The sequence below is a fragment of the Prunus dulcis genome, chromosome 8 (assembly GCF_902201215.1).
Source record: "Prunus dulcis chromosome 8, ALMONDv2, whole genome shotgun sequence".
In the NCBI taxonomy this organism is placed as follows: Eukaryota; Viridiplantae; Streptophyta; class Magnoliopsida; order Rosales; family Rosaceae; genus Prunus; species Prunus dulcis.
The window spans coordinates 15,498,960-15,510,826 of NC_047657.1; the positions used below are offsets into that span (position 1 = coordinate 15,498,960).

The 11,867-nt window shown below is 37.3% G+C and overlaps 3 protein-coding genes across 3 annotated transcripts; 2 read left to right on the top strand and 1 right to left on the bottom strand.

Annotated features, from left to right (window-relative positions):
- Positions 1–2,249: 2,249 nt before the first annotated feature.
- Positions 2,250–6,456, top strand: LOC117637342 (glycerol-3-phosphate acyltransferase 9-like). Its single transcript, XM_034372209.1, has 12 exons — positions 2,250–2,462; positions 2,572–2,629; positions 2,848–2,966; positions 3,151–3,250; positions 3,750–3,845; positions 3,966–4,062; positions 4,708–4,795; positions 4,901–4,997; positions 5,158–5,243; positions 5,588–5,707; positions 5,813–5,911; positions 6,095–6,456. The coding sequence occupies exons 1-12, from the start codon at positions 2,341–2,343 to the stop codon at positions 6,141–6,143; spliced, it is 1,131 nt and encodes a 376-aa protein (XP_034228100.1). The 5' UTR covers positions 2,250–2,340; the 3' UTR covers positions 6,144–6,456.
- Positions 6,457–8,036: 1,580 nt separating this feature from the next.
- LOC117637343 (lysM domain-containing GPI-anchored protein 2-like) lies at positions 8,037–10,842 on the top strand. The gene is made up of 4 exons (XM_034372210.1): positions 8,037–8,828; positions 9,971–10,091; positions 10,185–10,369; positions 10,576–10,842. Exons 1-4 carry the CDS (start codon positions 8,150–8,152, stop codon positions 10,689–10,691), a joined length of 1,101 nt encoding a protein of 366 aa, XP_034228101.1. The 5' UTR covers positions 8,037–8,149; the 3' UTR covers positions 10,692–10,842.
- A 209-nt stretch (positions 10,843–11,051) lies between these two features.
- Positions 11,052–11,525, bottom strand: LOC117638588 (plant UBX domain-containing protein 1-like). The gene has a single exon (XM_034373692.1). It carries the CDS (start codon positions 11,523–11,525, stop codon positions 11,052–11,054), a length of 474 nt encoding a protein of 157 aa, XP_034229583.1.
- Between the last annotated feature and the right edge of the window lie 342 nt (positions 11,526–11,867).

Consider the following 11,867-nt stretch of genomic DNA (forward strand, 5'->3'; position numbering starts at 1 on the left):
CAAATGTAAAATGTTAGTGAAGCTAGTCAATAAAATATATATAAAGAAAAAATTAGCGTATAAAATACAATAGAATAACAGAGGAGTTCGGGTTTAGGAAAAAAAACTTAGTTGCAATGTGTTATTTCCAACTAATAATGTTATAATACATAAAAGTGTTATCATACGTGTCATAACGTTATTGATCAAAAATAACAAAATAATGCTATTTCCATTTTATAGAAGTCTTTCTCCAAATTTGAGATTGCTTGGTTATAAGGGTGAGTGCGGTCCAATTAGATTGGTTTTACTCTTAAATTTTTGCCAAATCGATTACAAATGAACGATTTGATTCAGCTTAAATTTTTTTATTAAAAAAATCATTGAAGAAAGAAACCAACCCTTTTTTTTTTTTTTTTTGGTCGTTTGGGCTGTATGGGCCTAGGACCAATCCTTTTTTCCTTTTACATATTTTCAACTTTGTTGATGACAAAAGAAAAATGCAAAACTATTTTTCATTTAGCAGCACATCAAACCATCATAAAATTCAATAACTCATCAAACTTAAAAATTTCAATAACTAATATAATTACAATCTAAAAATCAATTACTTTAAAGTATACGTTAAAATTCAACATCCATCTAGTTATTAGCCAATAAAAGAATTACAGATGTAGATAAAAAATAAATAAGTAGTCGGTCCGATTTGATTTATGTGGATATATAAAAGCACAAGGCACAACCAAACTGAACTAGTACGATCATGTTTGATTTTGAATTTTTTGACTTCTTTTTTTGTCAAATAAAATCAGAGATTCAGATTAGAAAATTTAACCGGTTTGGCCGAATTGATGCCCACTCCTATTTGGCTAGTTCATCTTCTTCAATCTCATCGCAACCACATTTAAGGCCCCAACATTCGAAGACTCTGTCAGAAAAGTCGGTCATCGGCCAAGTTGGTGATGATAAGTTTAACACGTCAAAGTGTGTGGCTTGGCTAGGGCAAATAATTTGATGGTTTGATTGGTTCTTCTTTGCGGTCAAATTAATTGAAGGCATTGGGGATGCAGTCTACAAAACTATCAATCCATATCCAAACTGTTAAGCATTGCAATCCTACAATGGTTTAGACGGCCACCAATCTCTTAGGCACTGGGCTGGTGACTGGACCAATGCCACTCTGCATATCAATCTCAACTTTCACAGACCACCATTAGTCAATGGAAGAAGCTGCCGTCTCTCTTTCCCAATTTGGTCCCCCAACAAAAAAACACTCTGATGAGCAGAGCTTAGGTTGGGGACATTGGCATAAAGAAATTTTGATTTTGATTTTTGTTATTTTGTCTAAGTATTTTAACATTGCATAACAATAAAGTATTGTTTTGATTTTTTTTAAATTTCTTTTACGTTAGAATGTATAGAATTGAAAAATCAGAGAATGGCACGAAAATAATTTCATACTCTAAGAATCAATTAGAACATGACAACGGACGAATTGAGCGATTTTTTACCCCTCTAATTGAGCTCCAATAAGTATTTTGTATAAAACTTATAGTTGTTGGGGTGCTTAAGCTAATTCACTGAGAATTAAAGAATGCAAAATGAAACAATTTGCTTCCACGATGAAAATACCAAAAAAGGATTAGACTGATTAAATTAAAAATAAATGGACAAAAATTTTAAAAAATAAGTGAAGTGATTTTTCTGACAGAAAATAAAAAAATGAGAGAGAAGTGAATTTATTTTGGTGAATTAGGATTTCTAGAAATTAAAATGCCACTGCTTGAGATGAAAGAAGTTGAGGTTTCACCCCAAAATCAATTGGCTATGGGGGGAGTAACCTAACTCCTTATAAGTCCTTGTTAGATTTCTTAACTTTTCAATATAGGACTCTTTACCTTCACATTCTCAGCCCTTACTAGGTTTCTTAACTTTTCAATATAGGACTCTTTACCTTCATATTCTCACACGCCCCCGCACGTGTGACGAATTTTCAAGCCTAACACGTGGACAACACATATTGGGTGACGTGGAGCACGTGTAGCCGTTGGGCTTTCACACGTGGGCTAACCAGTTCTGATATCATGAAGGAAGTTGAGGTTCCACCCCAAAATCAATTGGCAATGGGGGAAGTAACCCAACTCAGCCATTGCTAAGTTTCTAAACTTTCCAATATGAGACTCTTTACTTTCGCATTCTCACATGAAATTGGGCTCTTGCGTCCATAATAAATTAACCACTCGACAACCACAATAATAATAAAAAAATAATAAAAACCAACAAACACAATCGAAAAACGAAAACAACCGAAGCGAATCTCAGAAGTAGTAGAAGAAGAAGAAAGTGAGGAGCTGAGAAAGCATGAGCAGCCCCGGGAAGCTCAACTCCTCAAGCTCCGAATTGGACCTGGATCGCCCCAACATCGAAGATTATCTCCCTTCCGGAGCCTCCATCCAACAAGAACCACACGGAAAGCTTCGCCTGTAAAATCTCTCTTTCTTCTCTTCTATTTCATTTGTGCTCTGTGTGTTTGGTTCTCGAGAAACCGTGGGAAAATGAGCAAGAATTTCATCAACTTATATACTTTCGCAGGCGTGATTTGCTCGACATATCGCCTACCCTTACAGAGGCTGCTGGAGCCATTATCGATGTAAGTGCTCGCTCTGATTCATTTCTTCACTCATTGTATTGAAGATTCAATCATTTTAAATGATTTATTGTTTTAGCTAGAAGCTAGCTAGCTGAGTAATTAATGGGCTCTAGATTGCATTGATTGATTTGGCCAATTTTTGTAAAGATGAAAATTTTATCGAATTTTAGTTCATGATTATGTTAATTCCTATGATGATCGTGAATGGAAATGAACAGGACTCATTCACACGGTGCTTTAAGTCGAATCCTCCAGAGCCATGGAACTGGAATGTGTATTTGTTCCCTTTGTGGTGTTTTGGAGTGGTGGTTCGCTACTTCATTCTATTTCCTGCGAGGTTAAAATTTTCAATCTTCTGTCGACAAATTCAAATGTTTCATGCATTCTTGCCATTGCACAATAGCTTTACATGAGTTTACCGGAATTACTCTAACTGATCCTGGATGGGTGTGCTTCCATGGTTATGGGATTTTATATTATTGTTTGTTTGGTCGCTTAATGCAGCTCCATCAATTGTGCAGGGTTCTAGTATTGACTATCGGATGGATAATTTTCCTTTCATCCTTCATTCCAGTGCACTTCTTGCTGAAAGGCCATGATAAATTGAGAAAAAATTTAGAGGTGCAGATTCGTATCTATTTCTTCTTTCCTTTAACTGATTTCTTCCCAAAATATGTGATTCCGTTTTTGTCAATCAGCTTTGCATTTTTCACTATCTTCTGATAGTGAGGTTGGGTATTTTTGCCTGATATATATATATATATATATATATATATATATATATAGGCATCAGGTGAATTGATGTTGTATTGCATAATCTTCAAAAATTGCTCTAGTCATATAGGTCTACACATTGAATCTGTTTAAGCACTCGGAAAATTAGTAAAAATGTGTTTTTGCAAAGAACTTTCTTCTTCGTTCTCACTGGTTAGAGCAATGATTTATGGCAAGGCTCATGAAAAATTATCTAGAGTGACCCAACAGGGCACAAATGACTGAAAAATTTATGAGTAAACCATCCTTACATGAAAAATGAAGCAATGGTTTATATGACTAGTGACTCAATCATCTGTAATGACCCTCCATACTTATTACGCTATGATGTTTGTTTTCTTTTTAGAGGTGTTTGGTGGAGTTGATTTGTAGCTTCTTTGTTGCCTCTTGGACTGGGGTTGTAAAGTACCATGGGCCACGGCCTAGCATGAGGCCTAAGCAGGTACTGTTTAACTCTAAATTTCCTTTTTAAGATGTCATAAAATATTTATGTATCATTTTATATGTTCAATATTCATTTTCAGGATGCCTTTCTTGAGCTTTTCTTTCATGGTTTGAGCAGGTTTTTGTGGCCAATCACACTTCCATGATTGATTTCATCATCTTAGAGCAAATGACTGCATTTGCTGTAATTATGCAAAAGCATCCTGGATGGGTTGGTAGGTGTCAATGTTGCTATACATTTTCTTAATTAATTATTAAAATTATATAGTTTGAAAAAACTATCAGAATTGGAGTATTAGAGCATTATCATAAATTATTGCTTATATATGTATTGGAAGTGTGGCTGCCAAAAGTTCAAAACATTCCAAGGACACTTGAGTTATGCGTATCCATGAAATTCAACAATTAACACGCGTGATTCATTTTTGAAAATGCTAGGTTAGATTTGTCCAGTTTATGTAGTGTTTCTACAGTAATGATCCATCTTAGATGTGTAGGTTGTTCAGGCCATTGATGGAATTGAAGTTTTCTGGCTTTGCATGCAAATTTATTGTTTTCCTGGGTTACAATATGAACGTGATAGTGTTACCGTTTCTTAGTCAAAGAAATGTCCCTTCTGTAGTAGTTTTCTTCTTATGCATTGATCATTGACATCGTTCAAGTAAAATTGTCTAATTTTGAACTTTGAAAGAGGAGGTTTGGGCTTTTTTGGTTGTCAGCACTTTTCCATTGTTTCTTACCAGAAATAGTGGATTTTGAACAATCTAGAATGGCCAAAACTATGTTTGTTTTTCATTATTATATATACATAAGAAATGGAATCAAATTGAGGATTCTCTTCTTTTATGCTTCTTGTGAAGGATTGTTGCAAAGCACTATTTTGGAGAGTGTAGGGTGCATTTGGTTCAATCGTTCAGAGGCAAAGGATCGGGAAATTGTTACAAAGAAGTAAGAACCAATAGAAAGTGCACAGTAGCTTTTTTCTTCTCTTTTTAACCGCACAGTTGTCCATATCATTGTTATACGAACTTGTACAGTTGTTCCTTTTTTCAGATTAAGGGATCATGTGCTGGGGGTTGACAATAACCCTCTCCTTATATTTCCTGAAGGAACATGTGTAAACAATCACTACACAGTTATGTTTAAGAAGGTAACTGTCTTCTAGTTTTAGTTTTGCTCAGTTTTAGATATATATTTTTAATTACAAATCATATTCATGTTGACTTTAGGGCATGTATGTACTGAACATGTTTTTATTAAGTTCTTGGTAGTTTTTATTTTCTCTAACTTTCATTTTCTATATGATGTAGGGTGCATTTGAGCTTGGCTGCTCAGTTTGCCCTGTCGCAATCAAGTACAACAAAATTTTCGTTGATGCTTTTTGGAACAGCAAAAAGTAAGGAGTGGATTATGACATACTAATTTAACGTCCACTGAGACTTGTGCATTTCCTTAGAAAATAAATTCCTTAGTTGAATCACCGCTTGTGTTTTTCACATCACCAAGAAAGTTCTTGTTGACTTTCACCTTCCACTCTGAAAAAGAGTAAATATTCTATTCGAAGGCTTAAAATGTTTCCACGATGCTTAAACATAGTTATAATACTTAGATTCCATCCCATGGAACTTGGCCATTGGCTGTGCTTTGGATCGATGATTTTGGAGACACTCACCAACGTTTTGGGGCCTTTGGTCTATTGTGATATGCAGTTGGTGATGCCAATAATATGTTGTTTTGCAGGCAGTCCTTCACAATGCATCTGCTACAGCTTATGACGTCATGGGCTGTTGTTTGTGATGTGTGGTATTTGGAGCCTCAAAATATTAGGCCTGGGGAGTCCCCCATTGAATTTGCAGAGAGGTAAAAAAACATTCTTCTCTGGACTTGTAATCAATAACAACATGCTCCCCCCTGCACGGTTGGTATGGTCTTGTTTATCTCATTCGTTTGGATCCTTTTATGCAGGGTTAGAGATATAATTTCTTCTCGAGCAGGACTTAAGAAGGTCCCATGGGATGGTTACCTGAAATACTCTCGCCCAAGCCCAAAGCACAGAGAGCGAAAGTAAATCAAATTTAATTTTCTTCTTGCCCTTTTTTTTTCTTTGGAATAAAAAAAAGAAAAAAGAGAAGCTAAAAACAGCTTTTCATCTTTTGAACCCTTTCCTTGTATTTGTGTACATAAGGCATAAAAGTGTATACAACGCAGTTCACAATCACGGGGCTTATTGGTTATTTTCTTTTGCAGGCAACAAAGCTTTGCCGAGTCCATGCTTCGGCGCTTAGAGGAAAAGTGAAATGTGTTTCTTCTGACTCTTTTAGTTAACTTTTTCTTAGCACAGAGTGCATGTTCTACACTCAATTTCCCCTTCATTCGAGTAACTGGTTTAAACCTGAGAGGAAGCTGCGTTTGATATAAGAAGTAAATGAATAACTTACTATCTTCCTACCCGTTTGTTTTCTTGATTACACACAAAGCTTGGTTCCTGTGGGGTTTACTCAAAATTTTGTAGGAACTTGAAATAGCTGTGTTATCTTTTGGAAAATTCTTGGTCTAGTTTTGTGTCAAGAGTAATTTGAATACACTTGTCAACATAAATGTACACTTTACAACTGTGGGGCAAAATCAAGACTCAGGCAATTGAAGGGTTTATGATGCGGGTACTACACAACTTTGTCGGTACATCAAGGGCTTGTTCTGGGTTTGATTTAGGGCCTAAAATGAAACTAAACCATGAACCAAGATCCATATGGTCAGGAGCAAACCCCTTTAAAATGAAACCAAATGACTTGTGACCTATTTGGGAATGCTATGGAGAAAGCACATGAAAGTGCTTCATGAAAAACACGTACTGGGACGAGATGCTGCTTCAATGTGTACCAAAATAACGCATGTGCATATAGAAGCAATTTATGTTTTTCTAATCATTCTAAAAGTAATCACAAATAGGCTATTGGTGGTGGTAAACATACTCAGATTTAATTTAAGAAGAAAAAAAAACAGAAGCAAATAAAATAGGTGACCCAAAGAGGACGGAATTCTTATAAAACAACACACACAGGAATCTCTTTCACAGAACGAGAGCCTTGACTTTGTTGAGGATGATCCCAACCCATTCCACTTTGCAAACACTAATCATCCAATTAACATATGAACCCAACTTGCATCTGGGCCAGCACACACCAAAGAAAGAAAACCAATTCAAAAAGGGGAAATTGATAGAGCTCTCACAATCTTTGTTGAACTTTGAGAGTTTACTTAATAATGAAAACCCTAGGAGCCAACCAAAAACAAGTCAAATGCAAGAATTTTCCTTCTTGTTGATTTGTCAGCATAAGCTATCGGGCGTTTCAGATTTGATGTAGATTGACTTCACTTCGTCCTTCAATACAATCATAAAGCCCTTTGAAAACCAGATCCTTTACATGTCTCTCTGTCCGTCTTTGTTTTTTTGGGGCTGACCATCTCTATCATTTGCTCCTTTGGTCGTGCTGGGAAATGTCTCTTTGGCTTGCATTTTCCTCCCTATGATAGTTGCCACAAGTTCTTGTGATATGTAGGTCAACGCAATATTTTATGCATACACACACGTAATGACTCAGACAAATACGTAATTATATAGATATTATTGCGTACATGCCGAGTAATGAGCATTGTTAATATTCATAATCATAGCTTGACAGGTTGGTCCTAAACCCTAATATTCAGTACAATAATGTAAACAAAACAACACAATGTTGCACCAGAAAAACACCCCAAAACATGTAGCTCTAATCTTATTTTAACTCTTCTTAAAACTCTAAACCACCTACTCAAAAATTTTCTTTGGGTTTATAAACACAAGCACCGTAAAATTGATGAGTATTTTGTTTATCGACGGCTCAAATATTCGAGTTCTATAAAATTTGAAAGACGGTTTATAAAACGTATCTTTTTATATTGTTAGAGAAGTTTCTGAGTTCAAATTTCATAAAGAAGTTAGATTAATCAAAACAGAACATGAGAAAGCAAAAAAAAAAATGTCCCATTTCCTAAACATGACCCCACTGCATATAGTATTGCCGACGACAAACAACAGACGAGAACGCAGTTACGCAACCCCATAAAAACTCCAAAGTCCCAAGTCTTTCACTGTCCCCACTCAGTCAACAAGGTCTCTTCCAGTTCAGTCCACAAAAACCAGCTCAGAAAAAACCTATTGCTTACTTTTCCTTCTCCTCCTCATCGTCTTCTTCTCCTCCATTTAAACCCCAGCCCTCCCCATTAAACCCCTTACCCAACAAAACCCACAAACCAAAACTAATGGCTTTCTCTTTCTCTTTCTCTCTCTCCACACCCACCACACCCACACTCCTCTTCACCCTCCCCCTCCTCCTCTCATTTCTCACCACACCCGCCTCCTCCGCCACCTTCAACTGCTCCGCCACCACCACCTGCCAGTCCCTCATCGACTACGTCCCCCAAAATACCACAACCCTCAACGCCATCAAAACCCTCTTCAACATCTCCCACCTCCGCACCCTTCTCGGAGCCAACAACCTCCCCCTCTCCACCGCCCCGACCCAAAACGTAACCGCCCTCCAAAAGATCCTCATCCCTTTCACGTGCCTCTGCTCCAACGGCACCGGCGTCTCCAACAAGCGCCCGCAGTACATCGTGAAGCCCGGCGACGATCTCGACCACATCGCCACGGTCGTGTTCTCGAGGCTCGTGAAGTACCAGGAAATTGCGGTGGTGAATAAAATTCCCGACCCGAGCCTGATTGGAATCGGAAAGGAGTTGTGGATCCCGCTGCCGTGCAGCTGCGACGAGGTGAACGGCGAGAGGGTGGTTCATTATGGACACGTGGTGGAAGCTGGGAGCTCGGTGGAGGCAATCGCGACCAAGTACGGGACGGACCAGGAGACTCTGCTGAGGATCAATGGCATTGCAGATCCCAAGACCCTTCAGGCCAATCAAGTCCTCGATGTTCCTCTCAAAGGTTCTTTTTGACTTTTCACCATTTTTAAAAAGTAATTTGCCTTTTTGGGTTTGGATTAACTAAAAGTTTAATGGGATTTTGAAGTAAGGGATTATATTTAAAAGAGAAAAAAATGAAAACCCATTTGTATTAATTATAACTTAAACGGACTTACATCACTATCATCATGGTGCTTAAAAATTGAAATTTTGGATAAGCTTTGAGTTTTTTCCCCCCTCCCCCCACCAATTTAGATGGCTTTGATTATAGGGTGAATGTTAAAAAATAATGCCACTTTGTTATAAAATTAGAATAATAAGAGGATGAGAAGTACCACTGTAATATTGAGAGTGGAATTATATTTATCTTGTGGTGTTTACACTAACAGAATTTCTCCTCAGATAAACTCCAATCTTTCTCTTCTCTCTGACTCTCACTCTATTCTCTTCTTTCTTCCCTCTATTCTTTCATTCTTCCGTATGTGTTTACAAGCAAATATAATGTCTATTTATAGGCAAAGTAAATGGCTTTTAAGGGAGACATAATGATTTCTCCCCAACATCATTATCCCATCTTTTGACTAATACCTCCTAGCTTCATCTTCATCTTTTGACTAATTGCCATCTAATTTTACCTATACCTATGTGGGCTTCATTTCTTTATAACACACTTGTTACTCAGATTGGTATTATCTAAAAATATGTAGGAAGACCGTACACTCTTCAAATGATGCAGAAAGATAGGTAATATTATATTATTCATGTATGTATGTTCAAGAATTTCTAGAGCTATTTTAATGGCAATACTGTTTTGCATAACTTTGACTATGCTTCTAAGGAGAGATTGAAAGTTTGTAGACTAGGGAAAAAGATTGACCAAAAGGAAAAAACGCTAATGAAAAGTAGATGGAAAAGTTGGGAGGGAGGACTTTTCATCCCTTTGAATTGTTTGTTAGAGTGGAAATATAAAGAGGAGATAAAGTCAGAGAGATTCTTGTAAGACTATCGTCAGTTGATTAGGCGCTACCGTGCTAGTTTAAGTCGGCTTGCAGTGATGATCTCTTACTTTGATTGAAGCTTCCTTGATCTGTTATTTCAAATGTTTTGCAGTATGCCAATTGTTCTAGTTACAGAATGACTGATGTTCCCAATTTTGTTTTCCAGCTTGTTCATCTTCGGTATCGAATAACTCATTAGATGCCCCGTTACTTGTTTCCAACAACACCTACGTCTTCACTGCCAACAATTGCGTGAAATGCCAGTGTAGTTCTGCGAACAATTGGACGTAAGCGCGTTTCTCATGAGTTTGTTATGTTTGCTTTCATTTTTCCATTAGAGGATTTTCTCACAATTTATGCAAACTTTCATCTCTGCACAGCTTGCAGTGTGAGCCATCCACTGTGAATTCAACTGGATGCCCTGCGATGCAATGCCAAGGTTCGAGTCAGCTATTTCTTGGCAACACCACGACTTCCGGTTGCGATCAAACAACCTGTACCTATGCTGGTTATACTAACAAGACCGATATTCTTATCACCCTGGCAACACAGTCTACTTGTGCAGGTAAGCTCACTTCACTCTGTTTCATCTTGAAGTTTTAAAACAGGCCTGTAAACTGTGAAGCTTATCAGCCAGATTCAATGTCGATACAAATTGACAAAGCCTAGATGACCAGAAATAAGCAAAACCTACACATCAGTGACATCACCAACATATGCATTCATCTAAATTTTGAACTTGCTAACATCTTTTCTTTTGTTGGCAAACAGCTCCTCCTCCTGATAATAAGAACAACGCGTCAAGGATGGGTTTGCAAGGCTCCAGTTGGAGCTTCCTTTTCGCGGCAATTCACTTGGCGCTTCTTTTTCTTCATGTTCTTCAGTGAGACTCCGGTAACTTTTTATGACGACATCGTCCACTCGTTGCGTGTTCTAAGAGGTTGGGGAAACAGAACTACAATGTAATTATTCTTTACATCTCTTAATGGAACGATAAAATATCAAATTTATTGACAAGCACCATCATGCTTTTCAGAGGGTATAGTTTTGTATGTTTTTTTATTTAAAAAAATGTATACAACGAAATATAAAAAAACCATAGTTGGCATAAGTTTGGTAGATAAAACAAGAAATTTTATTCAGTCAAATTTCAGAGGGTAGAAATTCCCCATATTTATACAAACAGGTTTAGGCCTAAACCCTAAGCAATCACATAAAAGAAGAAAATAACAAGATTAATCAACGACCTAATTAGGTATGCCATATGAAAGATGCACGTTCGCCCCAGGAACAAACCCAGCAGAGTAAAAATCCATTGACATGTCTCTGATCACCTCCTTGGGAGGAGCAGTAAATAAGTAGAAGGGTAATTCTGGTCGAGCAGCAACTTTCTTCAGATGATCAACCAAGCTCTGGATTTTATCCGACGGATGAAAAGTTGCCTCCAATGTGTGATTATCAGGAAACCTAACCCTAATCACAGCCTTGGTCAACCTTGACCTGCACTTTGCCTGCTCTGCCTCCCTCATCTTCTGTGTTTTCAAAAACTTGTCTTCCTTCTTGGTCTTCCGAAGCCGGTAATAATCCTCTGCGGTGAACTCATAAAACCCATCTGCACCCTCCACAGTAGGGTTGCGCTTGGCTTCTTCGGCCAAGGTGTGATGAAGGTTGCCGATGAGCCGCCGTCTTTTGAAAGAGATTGGAGAAGAAACATCAGCCATTGTTAGAGACTTGAGACTCAATCCAACAAATTCAACAAGAAAATCAAATACGGAGAGAATTGCAATTCGATGTTGTATATAGAGAGAGCTTAACGGTCGGCAGCATTTACTTTCCTTTTCCCGTTGGTAATAGGAACCAATAAAGTTTATTTATTTATTTTTATTCCTACTCTAAAAACCTTTCCTTCTTTTTTTTTTTAATGAACATTACTTCTTAGTATAAGTATATATTTGCCACAATTTAAAAAAAAAAAAAAAAACTAGGTTTGGAAAAAAAAATAGCTTCTTTGTTCTTATGGTCACCAACACTGTCTTCACAATTTGGTTCAATTTTTACTAAGC

Bases quoted from the DNA above. Each gene is read 5' to 3' on its own strand.
- LOC117637343 (XM_034372210.1), top strand. From the start codon at position 8,150: ATGGCTTTCTCTTTCTCTTTCTCTCTCTCCACACCCACCACACCCACA. The intron at 10,092-10,184 runs GTAAGCGCGTTT...ATCTCTGCACAG, and splicing joins AGTTCTGCGAACAATTGGAC to CTTGCAGTGTGAGCCATCCA. The intron at 10,370-10,575 runs GTAAGCTCACTT...GTTGGCAAACAG, and splicing joins AACACAGTCTACTTGTGCAG to CTCCTCCTCCTGATAATAAG.
- LOC117637342 (XM_034372209.1), top strand. From the start codon at position 2,341: ATGAGCAGCCCCGGGAAGCTCAACTCCTCAAGCTCCGAATTGGACCTG. The intron at 2,463-2,571 runs GTAAAATCTCTC...ATACTTTCGCAG, and splicing joins CCACACGGAAAGCTTCGCCT to GCGTGATTTGCTCGACATAT. The intron at 4,796-4,900 runs GTAAGAACCAAT...TCCTTTTTTCAG, and splicing joins CGGGAAATTGTTACAAAGAA to ATTAAGGGATCATGTGCTGG.
- LOC117638588 (XM_034373692.1), bottom strand. From the start codon at position 11,525: ATGGCTGATGTTTCTTCTCCAATCTCTTTCAAAAGACGGCGGCTCATC.